At 44.6% G+C, this 22,015-nt stretch overlaps 1 protein-coding gene across 2 annotated transcripts in view; it reads right to left on the reverse strand.

Annotated features, from left to right (window-relative positions):
- Positions 1-95: 95 nt before the first annotated feature.
- The window catches only part of LOC106586393 (voltage-dependent L-type calcium channel subunit beta-4), a 53,526-nt gene continuing 31,606 nt past the window's right edge, over positions 96-22,015 (reverse strand). For both annotated transcript variants that reach the window (XM_014173618.2, XM_014173620.2), the window contains 12 exons: positions 11,806-11,925; positions 11,422-11,544; positions 10,681-10,811; positions 9,620-9,696; positions 8,629-8,648; positions 6,794-6,874; positions 4,517-4,575; positions 4,092-4,201; positions 3,724-3,875; positions 3,373-3,468; positions 3,004-3,198; positions 96-2,693 (listed from right to left, as the gene is read on the reverse strand). In XM_014173618.2, the coding sequence (XP_014029093.1) occupies positions 2,415-2,693; positions 3,004-3,198; positions 3,373-3,468; positions 3,724-3,875; positions 4,092-4,201; positions 4,517-4,575; positions 6,794-6,874; positions 8,629-8,648; positions 9,620-9,696; positions 10,681-10,811; positions 11,422-11,544; positions 11,806-11,925 (1,443 nt within the window). In that variant the 3' untranslated portion in view covers positions 96-2,414. The remainder of the gene's footprint in view (positions 2,694-3,003; positions 3,199-3,372; positions 3,469-3,723; positions 3,876-4,091; positions 4,202-4,516; positions 4,576-6,793; positions 6,875-8,628; positions 8,649-9,619; positions 9,697-10,680; positions 10,812-11,421; positions 11,545-11,805; positions 11,926-22,015) is intronic.

A 22,015-nucleotide genomic window follows, 5' to 3' on the forward strand; every position in this document is an offset into this window, starting at 1 on the left:
GAGGAAATACTTTTTTTTATAAGAAGGGCCAACTCAATAGTGTACATTTTCAGATAACATATATGTCCTAAGAAGGGAGGCAATGAAGAAAATAGTTGATTATAACAGAGCTTGGAATTTATTTTTAAAAATAAGTAAATTTTTTATGCAGCTAGAGTTGGTTCTCATTATACATCAATTTTCCATAAAACATATTTCTCTTTCTTCTTGATGAATTAAAGTGTTGTATTAGTCATGCAGTTATGCATTTCCCTTTTGAATATCATCTTTCACAAAAATAACAATAACACAATAACACAATCATTGAACTGCAATGAAGCCGCTAAGTAGCCGAGGAAGGAAAAGCATCAGCATGCAGCACTGTACACATTTGCATAGTAAATTATCTTTTTTCTCTAGATTAGTTTGTCTTCTTTGTTTTTCTCTTTACCATGCCTTTATAGAATACAGCATAAACAGAAATCAAGCTTTCTTGGCAATAGAAGAAGGCATTCAAAGATGAAGAAGAAATAATAATGATGCACACCCAGTATTGGTGCACAGCACACAACTCATAGTATATAGAGAGACATTACCTGACGTAAACTTCTATCCACCACTTCCCCTGTCTATACCCTTCACACTCTCTACACGACTTAACTTTTATCATTGGCTAACCATATAGACCTTAAAAACTCCTAACTAAAATGCTACATTTTGAGGATATGTATATGATTAGGAGAGAAACCACTCCATTGCTACAGTGCTAAAAAAGAAAGGAAGTATGAAAATAGGAAGAAGTTTTAACACAATGCCTGGGTTAAGCAATAAGGCTGTAATTTGTGTTATGATACGCAAATTCTTGGGATACTAAAATTGTCCTTTAAAAAACGACCATTTTGTTTTAACGGCCAGTTCATGGAAGACTTTTAAATGAGGCATTAATATAGAATAGCCGATGGTTGGAAAGCAAATAATACTGACCAAGTGTTTGATGTCAGAATCACAAACCTTTCTGACAATATAACGTTAACTTCACAGCAGACTGAAGCCTTCTCTTCCTCTTATGTGTTGACTAATTTCATTGTTGAAATGTGAGTACCATAAATAACAGTCACTTACTCAACTACAGTGTCCAACTGGTTTTTCAATAGCAACAACACATACATAACAGCACTGGATCATTATTCCATGACTTACTGTATATTGACAAAAAGACATGATGGCACTGATCATTCTAAACCAATGAAACTTTGCTGAACGGACAGCAGGTATTTCTTACTGGCCAAACAGGACTTTCTTTGAATATATTACACTTGAATTAAGAAGACTGTTAAAAAGAGAAGAAAATATGATGCAAATTAAATCACTATCAGAGGCTGCTTGTACAGAACACGGGATGTGGTAAACCAATCAGATGATCAATATTCCCCTGACTGGAAGTATAACCATCTTCACTGAGCCTATCCTCTGAAACCCATTTGAACAATTTAAACTAAGCACACATGGGCATATTGCCCTTCTCAACATTGGATGCCTAGTCTTGAGATCTACTAACTTGAATTTGGCTATTTCCTCTTGGATTCCGCATACTAAACTGATAGGCAAAGTCCTCACACTAGAGTGTTAAGGTACTGTATATAAAGAAGGGATGCACCCTTTCCTGAAAAAGCACAAGATATGAAACTTGCTCAGCAAATTCTACTTAGAAAAGTGTGATTTTCTGTCCTGATGCGGCATGTCGCAAATGGCACTAAGTATCATTGAGGAAGAGAAGGGGATAGAAGTCCAGGAAACTAGAAGATTCCGATTCAGAAACCCCCTAAATAATCACTCAACATTTTGCAAAACAGAAACTTTGTCTGCTCTGAGAAGCAGGTTATAGGCTACAGGACTGGAAACACTAACATCCAAGACAATTTCAAACAACTTAGTGACATTAATTAAAGACTCTGCTGCTATTGGCTCCTGGAAACGTGCAAAGAGGTTCTCTGCTGACCGAGGGACGCATGGTGCTGTCTGGCACTGGTTCAAGGCAGGTGATGATGGGTCACCATGACCACCACGACAGCTACCCCTGCTAACACTGAGACAACAGGGAGTCGAGGACCACATGCTTACCCCTTTCACCCAGTATCTGCCATGTTAGAAAAGAAGAAGACGAGCCCAGTGTTGGGCCTTCCCTTTAAAAAAAAACATGGTGAAAATCTGCTCCTCATCCTATTTTTAGTTTTTAAAAAATGGAGGCGTCGAGATTTGATTTTCAGTTGGTCAATGTTCACGTTTCCAGTGTGAACCAGTGCCAGAGGTAAAGCGAGTTACTAACACTTTATAAAAAGGTTGTTTCAGTACAATTAAACTAAAGAGCTGTCTTGTGGCTCTGTCGTACCCAAAGTGAAGGGAAGAGAGGCCTATGTGATATAAGGGTCTTCAGCTCAAAGCCTGTGCCTGGAGTCATGGCTGTAGCCTCCGGGGGAGCCGTTGCGGTTGCGGTGGGGCTTGTACGTGTCCTGGTAGGGGTCATGATAGTCCTCCTCCACCAGGGGGTAGTGGACCTGGTCCCGGCTGTGCTGCGAGCCGGAGGATAGGCGGTTACGGCTCTTCCTCTGCCGCTCATTGTGGTAGTTCTCGTCTGAGGGCATTAGGCTGTGTCTCTCGATGGGTGAGTGGTCTCCTGCTGTGTGATTGCTGTTCTTGTTTGTATTTCTTTGGCCCTGTCCAGGGAGAAGGAGGGGACATATTGTATAAATCTGGTCATTCAGCCGTTGACTATAGCATCAGCATTTTCATTACTGTGGCAATATTTTTTTTATATAGTGAGAAAGACCTCAGTGACTATAAGACTCCATAAATAGGCAACAATCCTGTATAATTTCACTACTGACTGATACCTTTTCCAATTAATTATTTAATACCGATTTGCTCAACGATAATTCAGCAAAATAAACAGTCACTATAGCTATTGCCACGACATCTATTGTACTTTAACCCCCTATATAACTAAATAAGATTTATTATAATCACCTGTTGGTTCACCAGCCCGGTTATGGCTGTGGGGTACGGAGAGAGAGCGGTGGATCCCAGGTTGCGGCCCAGCAGAGGGTTGAGAGGGGTGCTCAAGGAGGTGTGTGTGGCCCTCCAGTAGGCTTCCAGGTACTCTGCCAGGTGCTCACATGCATCCTCCAGCTGATTCTCATCCAGAATGATGTCAAACATTTCCTGCAAGAGAGGGGAGGGGAATGAGAGAGACAGACAGAGAGAGAGAGGGTGAGAGCAGAGACATGCAGAATTAGACTTGCCAGACTGATTTGCTGATAGCCCTTGTGAAGGCCAGAGACAGTAACAGGATGTAGACGTTGACAGAGTGTACTGTGGGGGATATTGGATGCCTACCGGGGGGCACTGTGCTAGTTTGTCCGCTGCCACCAGCTGCACATTCAAGTGTTTGCTCTGGGATTTCCCTCTCGACTTGATCAGCCGCTGCAGAACCTGTGGATAGTTGATATATTAATCAAGCCATGAGAGGGCAGCAATGTAAATCAGCCTGGTCATGGTTGGAAATGGAAAAAGGTCACAGCGGGGACCCATCAATGACAAATCCTTGAATTTACCTTAAAAAAAAATATTTGTGTCAAAAGGATTTCACTCCCGGAGCCTGGTTCCTCTGAAATTCCTCCCATTTTCAATCCAGGTACAGTAGTAAAATTAGAACCATTTGAGGATAAAGGGAAGCCTAAAAATTACCTTAGGAGAGGACACTTTAACATGGACGATGATAGGTGCTAAGGACGTTTTTGTGAGCTGGGCCGGATGGTTGATCGTGTCAGCATCCAGAACCACCAGCTGTAAGGATCGGGCCAGCTCAAATATCCTCTCAATCTCACTCTGAACCTCCGCTGTACAGGATAAAGAAGACAGATCACAGACAGAGGATGAATCTATTTATATCGCCAAGATCAGAAGACATAAATTCCACAAATTCTGTGTAAAACAGATCCTTTATCGGATATGAAAAATATATTATATGCATACATGTACCTTCCTTTTTAACATGTACAATATATACACAGTAAAGTAAAGAATGATAGCATTCAATGCCATTGTGATGATACCTAGGTTGGTCCTGGTGTTGGATCTTTCAATGATGGCCCTCTTGCTGGGGTTGTTGAGCACTGACCTCTTGGCCAGAGCGATGTCTGCCGTTACCCTTGTAATGGATATCCTACCAGTTATAGAATCAAGACAGACAGAATAGGAGAACATACAACACAACATGTTATTCACAATCCAGACTAGTATTGTATGGTTACCAGAATGTTTATAAAATCTAAGGAAAGACCTAGTCAAAACAGGTGGTCAAATAAGGTACTTTGATAACTCATTAAATTCATTTACAAGTGCTTTACATCTTTTTTCAACTAGCTATAGTAGTTTGCATGAGGGTAAGTGGAGCAGCCTGCAGAGGGTTAGTACAGTATGCAGGGGAAAGGGAAAGTGCTGGCGACAATAGGCAGGAAAAGGGCTGATGACTCCTCACCTGCCATCAAACCTGTGCTTCAGGAAATCAAAGAGTGCTTTTTGCATCATGTCTGTCACCTGCACACGGAGCCCGGGAGCAGCAGAGGATGGCAGACAGAAAAGAGGGATACAATAGTGAGGAAAAAGGAGTGAAAGAGAGCGAGCGTGAGTAACAGGACAGGTGAGAGAGGGTTAAGACAGACAGCAAGGAAATAAGCCAGTAGAAATTCATTGACAATTCCTCACAGCTACGTATAGCAAGCCTGGAAGAACCCTTGCAAGACCCATTTCTTATGCTGAAGCTACATTCCCTGATGGGCAATGTTTATAAATAACACATGTTATGGACAAAGGTGCCCAAGGATGTCAAAAGATCAGTTGTCAACTTTGCAATCATTTTCGATTTCAGTATTAGTGCTAAATCAAGACCATCCCATCTTTCCCCATCCACCCCCATTATACATCCATTAAAGATTTCTCCATATTCCTCATATCTAGAAGGTCTCTCTTTATGTAGTGTTGGGTTGTCTCTCTTGTCGTGATGTGTGTTTTGTCCTATATTTTTATATAATTTATTAAAAAATGTAATCCCGTCCCCACAGGAGGCCTTTTGCCTTTTGGTAGGTCATCATTGTAAATAAGAATTTGTTCTTAACTGACTTGTCTAGTTAAATACAGTTGAAATAAAAATGAATTATGACATCCACCCAGGAGGTCCATTCAGGCTCCTCTGGTCCTGCCCATCCATCAAAGGAGAAGCATGATCTCTGGTTTCTTTCCACTTCATTTTCTAAAGAATTAATCCTGGTTACATTAAATAAGGTGATTAAGGCCTACAATGAAGTGTCATAAAGACCAATGCCGATGTGATGAATTGGGCTATAGCAGGCCAGACCAGTCTTCATTAATGCTATTTCTGCAAGCTATTTGAATTACACTCTGAAGCTGGGAAGAACTGTAGTTTTGAGGACAAGGCTAGCAAGGAGCAGTGTGGAACAATTATTATATGGTATATCCAAAAAAAGTTAAAGACTTTTTGTGTGCTTTTCACACAGAAATAACCATATTCTTTATAGTTAACGTGTAACGGTCGTCGTTCAAATGAGACCAAGGTGCAGCGGAGGATGTGTTCATCTTACAAGATATTTTAATAACCGAATGAACACCATACAAAAAGAACCAAAAAAAACAACCAGCAACAGTTCTGTCAGGAACAAACTAAACAGAAAACATTCACCCCAAACCCCAAAGGAAAAACAGGCTGCCTATGTATGACTCTCAATCAGCAACAACGATCTACACCTGTTCCTGATTGAGAGCCATACACGGCGGAAACAAAGAAAACCACCAACATAGAAAAAGAAACCTAGAACGCCCACCCATGTCACACCCTGGCCTAACCAAAAATAGAGAACAAAAAACCCTCTCTATGGCCAGGGCATTACATAACGGCAACATTGACATTTTTTACATTTCACTAGGGACAGTTTTAGAGGAAAAAACAGATGTTGTGTAAGCTCTCTTGACATTGAGCATGAATGACAACAGCATCATGCTGTTCACACAAGAAAGCAGTGTACTGTAATTAGATATTTTGGAACAATACACACGTCTCTGTAAGTTGGGCAAAAATTCACATTAAGAAGACCAAATTGTGCCCCCATTCCATCCACCTTCGCATAACCTCGTCGCTGACAAAATATATATATATTTTTGCTGTATTATCATAATAACTAACACAGTTTTCTTGTACACACACAGATCATCTGGTACTGTTAAGCTCTGTGTTTCTAATTTCAAGCCATGTGCCACTTTTTCAGACTGACGTGTTTTACCCAGAAGGTTGTTACCACGGCAACACGGTGGAGCGGAGACGAGGACTGTGATTCTGTGTGAAGATGATCCTAGCTCCCCACTTCCCCCCATACATGCCGGGGAAAAGATGCTTCCCTCTTTTTTTCTGCAAGCCCCCATTGCTGGTTAGTTAGCAATGAATGGATAGGCCTGACATAGCTGTTATTGTTGGAGACCTCCAAATATCTACTCTGATAATAAATGGGGGAGCTATTCACTGTCCGTGAATGTGTGGGTAAACCTCTTCAATGAAGCTGCATCTTAACCTCTAGTCTACACGCTGACGGGCCTCAATATTGATTACAAAACGGAGAGCTGGGAATTGGTGTCACTTTGGTGTAATGTATGGCACACAACCAAATATTGCAGTCGTTCTGAATAGCTATTTTGGAGGCTTAATAACACTTGACCAATGCAACAACAATATTGCTATGATGCCTACCTCATATCCCTTCAGGGACGGTCCTACCAGGACCACTGGTCTCATAGAGGGGACCACATCATAGGGAGGGATGTGTTCAGTCTGTAGTGGAGGTAGATGGTTAGAGGGAGCACAGACACCACAGCAACATGTAACATGCCATTCACCATTATGAAGTCCTTTTATTAGGTATTATTACATGCCAAGAAAGTTTGTCAGTGTATTTACAGTGTTCCAACTCAGGTGCAATAGCAACTTTATGCAACGTGTTACCAATGGATGTTGAATGAGAATTTGTATAACAGTAGCTGGATTGTATTACAGCTATCTGCTGTTAAGTGATGCTATTAAGACAATTGGACGGTTCTGTTTTACTTCCTGATAATGTGCTGACAAAGTGTTGTTACAAAAAATACTGCCAGCAGATTAAAGACGAGATATCCAATTCTACGCATTTTGCCATAGGGTGTAGAGAACTGTTTCCAGTTTTTAATATGATATCTGAGTGAGAGTGACTAACATATCAATGTGGGCTCCCCAGTCGTTGAGACTGGTGTTTTGCGGGTACTATTTAATGAAGCTGCCAGTTGAGGACTTGAGGCATCGGTTTCTCAAATTAGACACCAATGTACTTGTCCTTCTGCTCAGCTGTGCACCGGGGCCTCCCACTTCTCTTTTCTATTCTGGTTAGAGCCAACAAGAATAGAATGATGAGTTTCAGAAGAAAGTTCATTGTTTCTGGCCATTTTGAGCCTGTAATCGAACCCACAAATGCTGGTGCTCCAGATACTCAACTAATCTAAAGAAGGCCAGTTTTAATACTTCTTTAATCAGAACAACAGTTTTCAGCTGTGCTAACATAATTGCAAAAGGGTTTTCTAATGATCAATTAGCCTTTTAAAATTGTAAACTTGGATTAGCTAACACAACGTGCCATTTTAACACAGGAGTGATGGTTGCTGATAATGGGCCTCTGTACGCCTATGTAGATATTCCATTAAAAATCAGCCGTTTCCAGCTACAATAGTCATTTACAAAATTAACAATGTCTACACTGTATTTCTGATCAATTTGATGTTATTGTAATGGACAAAAAAATTTGCTTTTCTTTCAAAAACAAGGACATTTCTGTCACAATAGTTGAAGCCGTGTTGTATGGACCAAACTGCAGACGGAATGTGGATACTCATCTTTTTAATATAGAAGAGCAAAGCATACACAGGAAACCAATAAACACAAAACATGCTTACTCCAAACAAAAGGACTAGCAGTGTTAGCACAACCACCCACAAACCCAAGTGACAAACATACTCCTAAATATATGACTCCCAATCAGGAACAACGATCCCCAGCTGTTCCTGATCAGGAGTCACAAGACTAACACAGAAACAGACATACTAGACAACACATACAGACTTCTTCTGCCACGTCCTGACCAAAATACTACACCACTACTCCCTCTGCTGGTCAGGACGTGACACATTTCTAAGTGACCCTAAACTTTTGAACGGTAGTGTATATATTTACAAAGAATATATGGGGGATTGGAAATGATGCAGACAATTACATTGATGGAAGCCACAATCGATTTGCAATATTAAAGCTACCCCCTAAAAAAATATTTAAAAAATAAAGATAGTATAGTATTTATAAAAGATTAATTGGCGTGAATAAAGAGCAAGTCAATTCAGTTAGTATTATTCTGTATGCCTGAAATAGAGATCGAAATTTGGATATGGAGGATGAAATGCCGACTGAACTTATGAATCTGGGTACAACCAGTTTCTTATTTGGTTACAGATCTTGAAGGTTACCTGTATGTGAATTAATGAATGAAAAGTGTGTATACTACTCACCACTTTCTGCTTCTGTTTTCCTGTAAAAATTTGAAAATAATTGATAAGTGCCTTTGAATGCAAAGCAGAGACCTAATACAATATACAGTACAAAACATTACAGTGAAACCTTTTCAGTATCACAGTACTTTAATACCCAGTGGTTGGGTTGAAACATTTGATGGAAACATTTTAATTGTGCAATGATGGATGCAAATAACTTATTACCACACAAATAAATGAAGTATTAAATATACAGTATGTATACAGTATATTAGTGGTCAAAACACTTTATTTATTTGTCGCTTCTATTCCAAACCTTCCTTTGCAGGTGGCAGCCATTGGTTGCACTTGATAACTAACTCTGAAATTGCATTATCATATAAAAGTGTTTGGTGTCTTACAAAGAAATTGAAATAAAGATAGAGTATTAGTAGCCCTCGCTATAAGACGGAGAAGATCCTTTGAATTGGATAACGCAGAGTTTGGGCTATATGGTTATGTTTCACTTAAAGCAAACTCATTGCATGGACATAACACCTGTCCATAATCCTCTTGGAGGAAGAGGAGGAGGAGTGGACTGAGAGTGCATGGCCCACCTCACTCCAGTCCAAAACATGGCACATTCTGGAAGACACAAAGATCTCACAACTCCACATTCCATCCACCCAACCTCCAGCCACTGTTTCCCATTTGACATTTGCAGGTGCATCATTTTTAAGAAATTCTACAAAAATGTAACTACATTTTGTTTTCTGCTGGTGTTGAACAATAACATTGGGTATGTATACTCTGGTAACCATTCAGTTCATAGTGAAGGGACCGACAGTTCTCACACTGGATTTGATATGTTAACAAACAACACACTGAGCAACAATGATATGTTATGTTAGAGACAGGGACAATTAGATCATAGCTCTGTTTGCTTAATGATTCATTCTGACAAACAACTAACTAGACGTCGCACCCGGAGAGACGCCCTTCCCTAATAGGCTTCTGTCTGGAGGCTCACCTGCAGAGGGAGGGTTGGGTTTGAACCCGCCTGAAACCATGTCTCCTAGACTGGAGGAGGAATTCCCACTGGACTTACTGCAAGGCACAAAGGATAACAGGCAGAGATGGAGAGAAGAATCATTAATGTGGAACACAGATAGTCTCATCACGGAGTCAAACAGAACTCCTATCCCCGGGAGAAACAGGGTCACCAACAGTTCTCTGTCTTTAATCACTCATGTTATTGTTACTTTAGACATCCTTGGTGTTTTACTGTTATTTTATTCTTCTCTGTTATTGCCGCTTGCATGTTTTTATCTCTTGAATTGTATTATTTTACTGTAAAGTGTGTTGTAGTGGTAAATGCACTTCTAAACTGCACTTCCATGTTGAATATTTAGCAGTAGAATATAATTATCCAACAGTAGAATGTAATTGCATGAATACTATAAGTACATGGTAGACTATATAAGTATTGACTATACATTGTTCCAGAAATGATGATAACACAGGGCTGGAATTGAATTGGCTAATATATAATTTATGAGCCGTGATAGGCTTGGAGATAATATCTGTCACGGCACTATGTGAGACGACATACCCACTGTTTTACCACAACTGTTGCATAATGTAACCCTCTGCAACATGAGGCCAACGGGGAATACAAAATGTCCTTTAAAATAGACAACAAATAGTTAAAGCATAGCTGAATGAGGAAAATGATATATGATGATGCATATAATCTCTTATCATATTAATGTCACCTAAGAAACACGTCACCAATCTGTTATTATGAGTAACCTCTGACCTGTTATGAGTAAAACACATAGTCACAGCAGAGCCAGCCCTGGAATGGAGAGTAGGTAGCTTCTCATTGTACTTTAGTAACTTTTTATAATAACTTTTATAAATGCTTAATAAAGTTGATAAATAGTTGATTAATGCTTATTCATGAAAGTTCTTAGAAATTGTTAGCCCCTCTCCAATCCCCTACCCATCCTCTAACACAGCCCCTTCACCCAACCAAGTCCACCTCAGCCCCTCAATACACCACCCCAAGCCCCTCCAACTAGGCCTTACCCGTAAGAGCGTGTGCCCCTCTTCTGCTCCTGCTGTAGACGAATGTTATCCAGTTTCAGAGGGCTGGGGATGAATCCGATCTCACAGCCCTCCTTCACCAGCCGGCCAATCCACCAGTCATTACTGTACTTCTATAATGGGCAAGACAACATAAAACAGCTCAATGACTGAAGTGTGTGTGTGTGTGTGTGTGTGTGTGTGTGTGTGTGTGTGTGTGTGTGTGTGTGTGTGTGTGTGTGTGTGTGTGTGTGTGTGTGTGTGTGTGTGTGTGTTAAATAGACATTCACACACTATACAGTATGTGACTATGGGCAAAGCAACACAAAACCAATGTCTTAGAATAGAAGTGTGTAACAATCCACAGACATACGGTACTCACTCTATGCGACTGTGAAAGCCAACACAAAACAACACAATGACTCAGAATCGAACAGAAGAGAGTGTGTAAACTCCACAGAGATACAAGGCTGTATACACACTCTATGTGACTCCACTGATTCCAAAACAGGACATGCATTATTGATATTGCGTCATCCATAATGGCCCGTGAACAGATGTGGCTTGAAGCAAACATAGGCTGTCTGAAATGGCACCCTATTCCCTATATAGTGCACTACTGTTGGCCAGAGCTACTTTTGGCCTCATGGGCTTCGGACAAAAGTAGTACACTACATAGGGAATAGGATGCCATTTCAAACGCAGCCATAGCTTTACCAGTACAGTGTGTTATATATGCTGTACCTCTTTAATGTGCAGGAAGTCCTTGGCATCGAAGGAGATGGCGGTTCCTGCCACAGGGACATCCTCATCCAGGGCTCCAGAGTAACTGACGTTAGTCTTCACAGCAAAGGCCACCGCTTTGGCCTGAGACGATACAGGAAACGTCACGTATAAGAAGAGTGCCTAGCCTAGCTAGATAAGCTCAACCATAACCCAGTGAGCATTACTGGTTGCAAAGATGCCAGTTCTGGTTTTAATTTGGTTGTAATAATGTAATTTCAACCAGCCTTGCCTACTGGGACCTTCCCAATGATAGGGGCCTTGTTCTTAAGGTGTATGCCTGTGATAGTACAGTAGCATAGCATAAGGCTCCACAGTGGGACACCTAGCAGAAATCTGTCTCACCTTGGCCCTCTCCAGCTGTACAGTGGCCTGCTGCTCCTTCTCCAGCTTGCCGCCTGTCGGCTCCTCCTCCAGGGAGACATCTGAGTCCGATGGTCGGCTAGTGTAGGAGTCAGCTGAACCCTGTAGTGGGACAAGATAACAGTTAGACAACAGTCAGACAAGAGTGAGATGGTCGGCTAGTGTAGGAGTCAGCTAACCCTGGACAGGAACAAGACATTATGACATTTGTCCCTGGAAAATGTTCAATATTGTAGCTGAACCACTCTGTAGTTCTCATTACTATTATGGCACATTTTTTCCGCGCTTACACAGTTCAGCGAAGTTTGTGAACTTTTGCATCACTATGAAAGCTGTAATGCTGTGTTGAACAGATCTAAGGTAAGGCTAAATGGTTAGCCTACTGTACATGTCCTAAATATGACCAGAATGCAATGAATAAGCACAGAGTAGAGGTGGCAGAGATAGGCCTACAGCCAGGTGCTACAGAGGGGGAGTCCGTACGTCATGTGGCAGGGAATATGCCTCTCCAAGCGTGATCAAAGGGACCCTGATTAAAGCTGGTGAGCCGTGCGACACAGTTCACAAATATGGGAAGGAGAGAGAGCGAGAACAGAGAGACAAGGACGGCAGGCTGGCACACGAGTGGCAAGACAGCTCCCTTTCTACATCAATACCCCTCAGGCTGAATGGAGCAGAGTGGACTAGTGTTGGAACTGACAGTGATTGCCAGGGTAGATGACCAGTTTGACCACCATGATGTGTGGTTGGTCATTGAAACGTCTACTACATTTATTGGAAGCAGCAGTGAAAATATATATCTAAAAGGTTCAAATAAATCTTGGTCAAGATCTGCTGTCTTTTTTTGCTCGGTGCAACAAGGTTAAACAATCTTCAAGGCCCTTGTTCCTTTTGTGTGGGATCTTTTGATTCCTGGATCAAAGTAGTCTATTTCTAATGCTTTCAATAGTCCCTTCACAGGAAGCTGATTAGAATGAGACAGTAGGGGAGAAAGAGAGAGAGAGGGAGAGACATAGAGATAGTGTGTCCCTGTCTCTGTCCCTGTGTGTTGCTTCCCTGGGTGGAGGTGGGTACTGTGGCTCGGCCCACCACCCAACCTCAGGCAGTCTCATGTCATTACGATCAGAAGAGCTGCCCCCGATACCACACACACACACACACACACACACACACACACACACACACACACACACACACACACACACACACACACACACACACACACACACACACACACACACACACACACACACACACACACACACACACACACACACACACCACTCTATTAGCAACGAGTCAGTAGTTGCTGGGAGAGAGCCCGGTACAACACCCCCTCACTCAGTCAGAGCGGGAAAGAGGGAACGAGAGAGTGTGAAGAGGAGATAGAAGAAGATAGAGGGACAGACCGTGAAGAAAGAGTGAGTAGGGGATGAGAAGAAAGTGTGAGAAGGACATCAAAAGGAGGGGGAGCGAGGGAGGGAGAAAAGTAGAGAGAGGGGGAGATTGAAAGAGGAAGAAGAGGGATAGATAAAGAGAGACAGACAGACAGGGTCAGAGAGAGAGAAAAAAAATAGACAGGGAGAGGGTGACAGAGACACAGACAGAGAGACAGACAGAGAGACAGACAGAGAGACAGAGAGATTTCCCATCAGCCTTGTGAGCGACTCAGAACACACTGACAGCACAGCAGCACAGCGGAGCCCCAAATGCCAGCACGCAGCGCCTGCCTGCTGCAAGGGGGTGGATGATTCTGAGGGGGGGCAAGGGGACTCTATTTCAGGCTTCCTGACGAAGGCAATGCTAGACATGATGACGGTGATCACATCTACAGCGCAGTGTGCAGTCACAATGGCTATAACATTCACTCAGAGTGTTACAAAGACAACTGATATCTCAGTTCTGGGTCTCGATGTGTCTACTGTGGCATGTGATGTTGCTAAAGAGATGATGACAAGGCAGACACTCCTACCTCTAGACCTGCCCCCATTCCTGTCTAATAAGTAATACAATAATTACATGTAATATGTTACTTTCAAGTCCTAGGTTAAATCTGTGGCTGTTTAGAATTGGCACGTACACTGGGCTCATCCTCTTTGTGACATCTATTGATGTAACATTTGCTGTCCATCTGTTTGGTCTATAGGATACTGTACTGTCCTGTGACTCACAGGCCCCGCAGCATCATCGCCATCAGCCACTCGTCATCCCCTGCCCCTTGACCAGGCCCCCCAGTCAGTCACGTGACCACGTGTTACATAACCACCGCTGCTGCTGCTGCTACTACTGTTGACATCAATGTCCAGTCTGATTAATCACCCTGTCCCCTTTATCTCTCTCTCGCCTTCTCTCTCCCTCCAGCCTTCTTTCTCTCATAAAAAAAGTAATATTTATTTTAACCTTTATTTAACCAGGCAAGTCAGTTAAGAACAAATACTTATTTTCAATGACTGCCTAGGAACAGTGGGTTAACTGCCTTGTTCAGGGGGAGAACAACAGATTTTTACCCTGTCAGCTCGGGGATTTGATTTTGCGACCTTCCGGTTACTAGTCCAATGCTCTAACCACTAGGCTACCTGCCACCCCTCATACCTCATCTGTCACGTTCACTCCTGCTCCCCCGTTCCGGCGCTGGACATCACCGGTCTACTAACCACCGGTCCTGGCAACCCATCTTTACGCACACCTCCATTTCATCATCAGTCATACCTGCACTTCATTACTCCCTCGATTACTTACCCTTTATATAGCACTCTTTAGTTATCAGTCATCAGGTGGTATTGTTTATGTTTCTATGTCAGACACTTCTCTTGTTTTGTATCGCTCCATGTTATTATTAATCTCACTAACCGCACCTGCTTCCTGACTCCCTACATCTACGTTATAGAATACTACCTCAAAAAATGGAAGCAGCAGTTAACCAAGACATCTCCCAGATGGCCGGCGAACAGAGACACCTACTTCGTCAATACAATGACCAGCTGGCTCATTTGGGGACGGCTATGGATGAGGTCCTCCGCGTTCTTCAATGAGTCGACATTACTCAAGCGGCGTCATCTCCAAACGGAGGAGGATTTTCTACCACAAGTCGACCCAGCGAGCCAGTACCCCAGCCCATCCAGCAGTCCGTCCTGGTCAGCGATGCCCAATTTTCCCTCCTGGAGAAATATGACGGGACTCGATTGAAATTCCGTGGCTTCCTACTCCAGTGCTCCCTCTATTCCACTCATCAGATGGGAGCCCCCACCACCGAGAGGTCCAAGGTTGCCACGGTTATTTCTCTGCTGACTGGACCGGCGTTGGAGTGGGCCATGGCCATCTAGGAGAGGAAGAGATGGGTTCCTATGAGGGGTTCATGGCTCTCTTCAGGGGGTTCTTTGACCATCCACCATAGGGCAGAGAGGGGGGTGAGCGCTTATTCCAACTACGGCAGGATGGCCAGACTATGGTGGAGTAAGCACTCACCTTTCAGACAGTGGCAGCATCCAGAGGACGGAATGAGCTGGTGCTCCGCACCCTATTCAGAAGAGTATTGCGCAAAGAGTTCCAGACGGAGTGGGCGCGCCAACCTATCCTTGGACGCACTCAACGTGATGGCCATCCGTCTGGATAACCTTTTTCGGGAGCGTCGGTACCGCCATCGCCTCTCTCCCTCCTCCATTGATCATTCTGAGTCAGAGCCTGAACCCATAGAGGTTAGGGCCACATGTCTCTCCGTGGCTGGGCGACAACGTCATAGACAGCTGGGGCTCTGCCCTTATTGCGGACAGGAGGGACACCAGCTTCTAGGGTGTCCGGTATGTTCTAACCTGGGGGTCCACGGAAGCAGAGGGATAGCCACGTGATCATCCGTCTCCTGGGTTAGGTGTGAGTATTCCATCATCATCACTTTCCGCTAAACCTTTCCTTGTAACGATTTCACTGGCTAGCTGTCCTTCATGTTTTGTTTCTACAGCTCTAGTGGACTCCGGTGCCGCGGGGAATTTTATTGACCAGGCCCTCGCCTCCTCCCTTAACATCACCTCATACTCGCTCTCCTCTCCTTGTCTGGTTCAAGCACTGGAGAGTCAACCACTGGGATCTGGGATAATCACATATATCACAGCACTACTCACGCTCACTGTGGAATCCATACATCAAGTAAGCCTTCCCTTCCTCATCCTCAGTGCACCCGTACACAAGATCATCCACCTGCTTACCCTTTACCTGTGGTTCCACATCGGTTGAGAGTCCTGTGGTTACCCTTCAGCCCAACATCCCGGAGGTATACCAAGATCTTTGGGAGATTTTTTCCAAGACCCGCGCTACCTGTCTCTGCTTGCATCGATTACAGAAATCTGAATTCCATCACCACGAAGTACCGCTACCCTCTCTCGTTGGGGCTGGCCGCAATTGAACAACTTCGCGGGGCCCAGTTTTTCACCAAGTTGAAACTGAGGAATAGACAGATATAGAGGAGGCAATCAATAAAGTGATGGAGTCCAGGTGAGTCCAATGAAGCGCTGATGCGCATAACGATGGTGAGATGTGTGCATAATGATGGGCAGCCTGGTGCCCTCGAGCGCCAGAGAGTGGGAGTGGGAGCAGGCATGACAGAAGCCCGACGAGCCGGCTGAGGAGTGGGAGCTTGACGAGCCGGCTGAGGCGTGGGAAACTGAGGAATAAACAGATATAGAGGAGGCAATCAATAAAGTGAGGGAGTCCAGGTGAGTCCAATGAAGCGCTGATGCACGTAACGATGGTGACAAGTGTGCATAATGATGGGCAGCCTGGCGCGAGAGTGGGAGCGGGAGCGGGAGCAGGCATGACAGCACTATTCAGTCCATCTCTGGAAAGTACTGATGGCCCACCTTGGTGCAGGACGTCACTCGTGATGTCAACTCCTGTTCCGTTTGTGCCCAATCCAAATCCCACGGAACACTCCAGCAGGGAAACTCCTTCCCCTTCCTATGCCTCAGTGTCCCTGGTCTCATCTGTCCATTGATTTTGTCACTGATCTCCCCTCTTCTGATGGTTTTACCACCATTTTGGTGAAAGTGGACAGAATCTTTAAATCATGCCGTATCATCCCTCTCTCTGATCTCCCTTCCGCTCTACAGGTCGCTGAGGCACTGTTTCAGCAGGTCTTCCGGCACTTTGGCCTTCCGGAGGATATCATCTCCAATCGTGGCCCCCAATTCACATCAGGTGTATGGAAGGCTTTCATGGAGAAGCTTGGGGTCATGCCAGCCTAATTTCTGGGTACCGGCCTCAGTCTAACGGGCAGGTGGAGAGGATGAACCAGGAGCTTGGGAGGTTCCTGAAGAGCCACTGCCAGGACCGGCAGGGGGAGTGGGCCTTCCTTGGGCTGAATACACCCAGAATTCATTGTGACACTCCTCCAATGGGCTGACTCCCTTCCAGTGTGTTCTGGGTTATCAGCCAGACCTGGCTCCGTGGACTCCTTACCAGACCAAAGCTCCTGCGGTGGACAAGTGGTTCAGGCGCGCAGAAGAGGTATGGAACGATGCCCATGTGAAACTCCAGCTCGCTGTACGCGTCAGAAAGAGCAAATCGCCACCGCAGTGAGGCCCCCGTGTTCCATCCTGGTGATCGCGTCTGGTTCTCTACCGGGAACCTCCTGCTCCGCCTGCCCTGTAAGAAGCTGAATACATGGTTTGTGGGGCCGTTCAAGGTCCTCCGGAGGTTCAACAAGGTAACTTACAGATTACAACTCCCCACATCTCACCATCTTTTCATGTTTCCCACCTCAGGCCGGTGGTTCCTGGTCCCCTGGATGATGCCATCCCCCACCACACCCCTACACCTCCCTTAGACATCGAGGGGAGCCCCACCTTTGCCGTCAGATCACTCCTGGACTCCCGACGTTGTGGGGGTCGGCTCCAAAACCTGGTGGACTGGGAGGGGTATGGTCCAGAGGAGCAGTGGTTGGGTTCCAGTGGACTACATTCTTGGTCCCAACATTATTTGAGATTTCCACCTTCATCGTCCGGACCGGCCCGCTGTCGGGGCTGTTCTCCTGGCCGGTGTCGTCCTGCGGCTGGAGCCGGGCGTTGGGGGGGGTACTGTCACGTCTACTCCCGCTCCAGCGCTCAACGTCACTGGGCTACTATCCACCGGTCCTGGCAACCCATCTTTACGTACACCTGGCCACTATCTTTACACACACCAGCATCTAATCATCAGTCACACCTGGACTTCATTACTCCCTTGGTTATTTACCCTTTATATAGCACTCTTTTGTCATCAGTCATCAGGTAGTATTGTTTATGTTTCTATGTCAGACGCTTCTCTTGTATTGCTCCATGTTCGTTATTATTAAACTCACTAACTGCACCTGCTTCCTGACTCCCTGCGTCTATGTTACATCATCCTCTGCTAACAGACCAAAGATTGGAGGCGCTAAGTCTATCAATCACGACCACCTCCTCCTCTTCCATATGCTCACAAAATTATTCAGTGTCTTTATCATTTTCCCATGCTACAACCTGTGAAGAATAGTAACCTATGCTAGCTCCTGTATGCATGGTGTGGACTACAGAGTTCCATTGGCTATGAGAGAAACCTAGAAGTAAATACAACAAAGGACATTTGGAGACATGAAAACATGACGTATCATACTGTGACATGATGTAATACACATGATGTAATGACCATGTGAGTCATAACTTTCCTTTGGCCTATACAGTGCATTCGGAAAGTATTCAGACCCCTTGGCTTTTTCCACATTTTGTTACCTTACAGCCTTATTCTAAACAGGGGTAAACATATTTTTCTCATCAATCAACACAAAATTCCCCATAATGACAAAGTGAAAATACCTTAATTACATAAGTATTCAGACCCTTTGCTATGAGACTCGAAATTAAGCTCAGGTGCATCCTGTTTCCATTGATCATCCTTGAGATGTTTCTACAACTTGATTAGAGTCCACCTGTGGTAAATTCAATTGATTGGACATGATTTGGAAAGGCACACACCTGTCTATATAGGGTCCCACAGTTGACAGTGCATGTCAGAGAAAAAAACAGGCCATGAATGAGGTGGAAGGAATTGTCCGTAGAGCTTTGAGACAGGATTGTGTCGAGGCACAGATCTGGGGAAGGGTACCAAAATAGTTCTGCAGCATTGAAGGTCCCCAAGAACACAGTGGCCTCCCTCATTCCTAAATGGAAGAAGTTTGGAACCTCCAAGACTCTTCCTAGAGCTGGCCGGCCAAACTGAGCAATCGGGGGAGAAGGGCCTTGGTCAGGGAGGTGACCAAGATCCCGATGGTCACTCTGACAGAGTTCCAGAGTTCCTCTGCGGAGATGGGAGAACCTTCCAGAAGGACAACCATCTCTGCAGCACTCCACTAATCAGGCCTTTATGTTAGAGTGGCCAGACGGAAGCATGATAGCTGGCTTGGAGCTGGCCAAAAGGCACCTAAAGGACTCTCAGACCATGAGAAACAAGATTCTCTTGTCTGACGAAACCAAGATTGAACTCTTTGGCCTGAATTCCAAGCGTCACGTCTGGAGGAAACCTGGAACCATCCCTACGGTGAAGTATAGTGGGGGCAGCATCATGCTGTGGGGAGGTTTTTCAGCGACAGACACTGGGAGACTAGTCAGGACCGAGGGAAAGATGAACAGAGCAAAGTACAGAGAGATCCTTGATGAAAACCTGCTCCAGAGCGCTCAGGACCTCAGACTGGGGCGAAGGTTCACCTTTCTACAGGACAACGACACTAAGCACAAAGCCAAGACAACGCAGGAGTGGCTTCGGGACAAGTCTCTGAATGTCCTTGAATGGCCCAGCCAGAGCCCGGACTTGAACCGCATCAAACATCTCTGGAGAGACCTGAAAATAGCTGTGCAGCGATGCTCCCCATCCAACCTAACAGAGGTTGAGAGGATCTGCAGAGAAGAATGGGAGAAACTCCCCAAATACAGGTGTGCCAAGCTTGTAGCGTCATACCCAAGAAGACTTGAGGCTGTAATCGCTGCCAAAGGTGCTTCAACAAAGTACTGAGTAAAGGGTCTGAATACTTATGTAAATGTTATATTTCCGTAAAAAAAAATGAATTTTGTAAAAATTTCTAAAAACCTTTTTTTGCTTTGTCATTATGGGGTAGTGTGTGGACACTGATGAGGAAAAAAAACAATGAAATCCATTTTAGAATAAGGCTGTAGCGAAAAAAATTTGGGAAAAAATGTGAATACTTTCCGAATGCACTGTATAGGGGCTGTGGCTGCAGGGCTCTCTGTACAATATTGAATAAAGCAAGCAGTTGATGTCTTGGTGTGGCAGAGTATCATGTTTCTCTGTGTATCTCATTCTCTTCTTACAAAGATTAAACAATGTAGCTCTCAACCTAACCTCCATCTCTCCTCTCCGCTCTCAACCTAACCTCCCCATCCTCTGGTACAAGCCAAGTGTGCCACACTGGAACCTACCTGCCTCTCCTCATCTGCCATCCAACTGATGATAGTATCAGAATTTGAAAAAAGATGTGACTCATTTGGAAGAAAAAATGTATACATTGTATATCTGATAACTTTGGTCACTAACCCCATCTGAAATATAGTAAATAATTCACAAAGGACTTCCTCCAACACTACCATCTAAGATCATCTTCCTCAGACATACATTTAGGTTGTAATACGTTACTATACTGGCAGAAAAGATGCTCTGGGGGAAGGTTTTCTACACCAAAGCATTCACGGAATTCAGTCAGCCGATCACTCCACTTCGGAACACATTATACCAGGCAGCCAGCTGGTCTGTCTTCCCATTACTGCAAACTCAGCAATACTGGAGAGGATGGGGAGACTAAGCGATACTGATCAAATCAAATCAAACTTTATTTGTCACATGCGGCGAATAAAAAGTGTAGACCTTACCGTGAAATGCTTACTTACAATCCCTTAAACCAACAGTGCAGTTCAAGAAGAGTTAGGAAAATATTTACCAAATAAACCAAAGTAAAAAATGTAAAATAATACAAGTAACAATAACGAGGCTATATACAAGGGGTACCGGTACCGAGTCAATGTGTGGGGGTACAGGTTAGTTGAGGTAATTTGTTCATGTAGGTGGGGGTGAAGTGACTATGCATAGATTATAAACAGCAAGTAGCAGCAGGGGGGGGTCAATGTAAATATTGGCCAATTGATTAATTGTTCAGCAGTCTTATGGCTTGGGGGTAGAAGCTGTTAAGGAGCCTTTTGGTACTAGACTTGGCGCTCCGGTACCGCTTGCCGTGTGGTAGCAGAGAAAACAGTCTATGACTTGGGTGACTGGAGTCTCTGAAAATGTTATGGGATTTCCTCTGACACCGCCTATTATATAGGTCCTGGATGGCAGGAAGCTTGGCCCCAGTGATGTAATGGGTCGTACACACTACCCTCTGTAGCGCCATACGGTCAGATGCCGAGCAATTGCCATACCAGGCGGTGATGCAACCGGTCAGGATGCTCTCGATGGTGCAGCTGTAGAACCTTTTGAGAATCTGGTGACCCATGCCTAATCTTTTCAGTCTCCTGAGAGGAAAAATAGTTTTGTCGTGCCGTCTTCACGACTGTCTTGGTGTGTTTGGAAAGATGGAGGATGGAGGATGGGGAGAGACTGGGGGATACTAGGGGAAGATGGGAGATACTGGGGGATACTAGGGGAAGATGGGAGATACTGGGGGATAGTAGGGGAGGATGGGGAGAGACTGGGGGATACTAGGGGAAGATGGGAGATACTGGGGGATACTAGGGAAGGATGGGGAGAGACTGGGGGATACTAGGGAAGGATGGGGAGAGACTGGGGGATACTAGGGAAGGATGGGGAGATACTGGGGGATAATAGGGGAAGATGGGAGAGACTGGGGGATACTAGGGAAGGATGGGGAGAGACTGGGGGATAGTAGGGGAAGATGGGAGAGACTGGGGGATACTAGGGGAGGATGGGGGAGACTGGGGGATACTAGGGGAAGATGGGAGAGACTGGGGGATAATAGGGGAAGATGGGAGATACTGGGGGATACTAGGGGAGGATGGGGAGAGACTGGGGGATACTAGGGAAGGATGGGGAGAGACTGGGGGATACTAGGGGAGGATAGGGAGAGACTGGGGATACTAGGGGAGGATGGGGAGAGACTGGGGGATACTAGGGGAGGATGGGGAGAGACTGGGGGATAATAGGGGAAGATGGGAGAGACTGG

This window comes from Salmo salar, chromosome ssa25, assembly GCF_905237065.1.
Source record: "Salmo salar chromosome ssa25, Ssal_v3.1, whole genome shotgun sequence".
In the NCBI taxonomy this organism is placed as follows: Eukaryota; Metazoa; Chordata; class Actinopteri; order Salmoniformes; family Salmonidae; genus Salmo; species Salmo salar.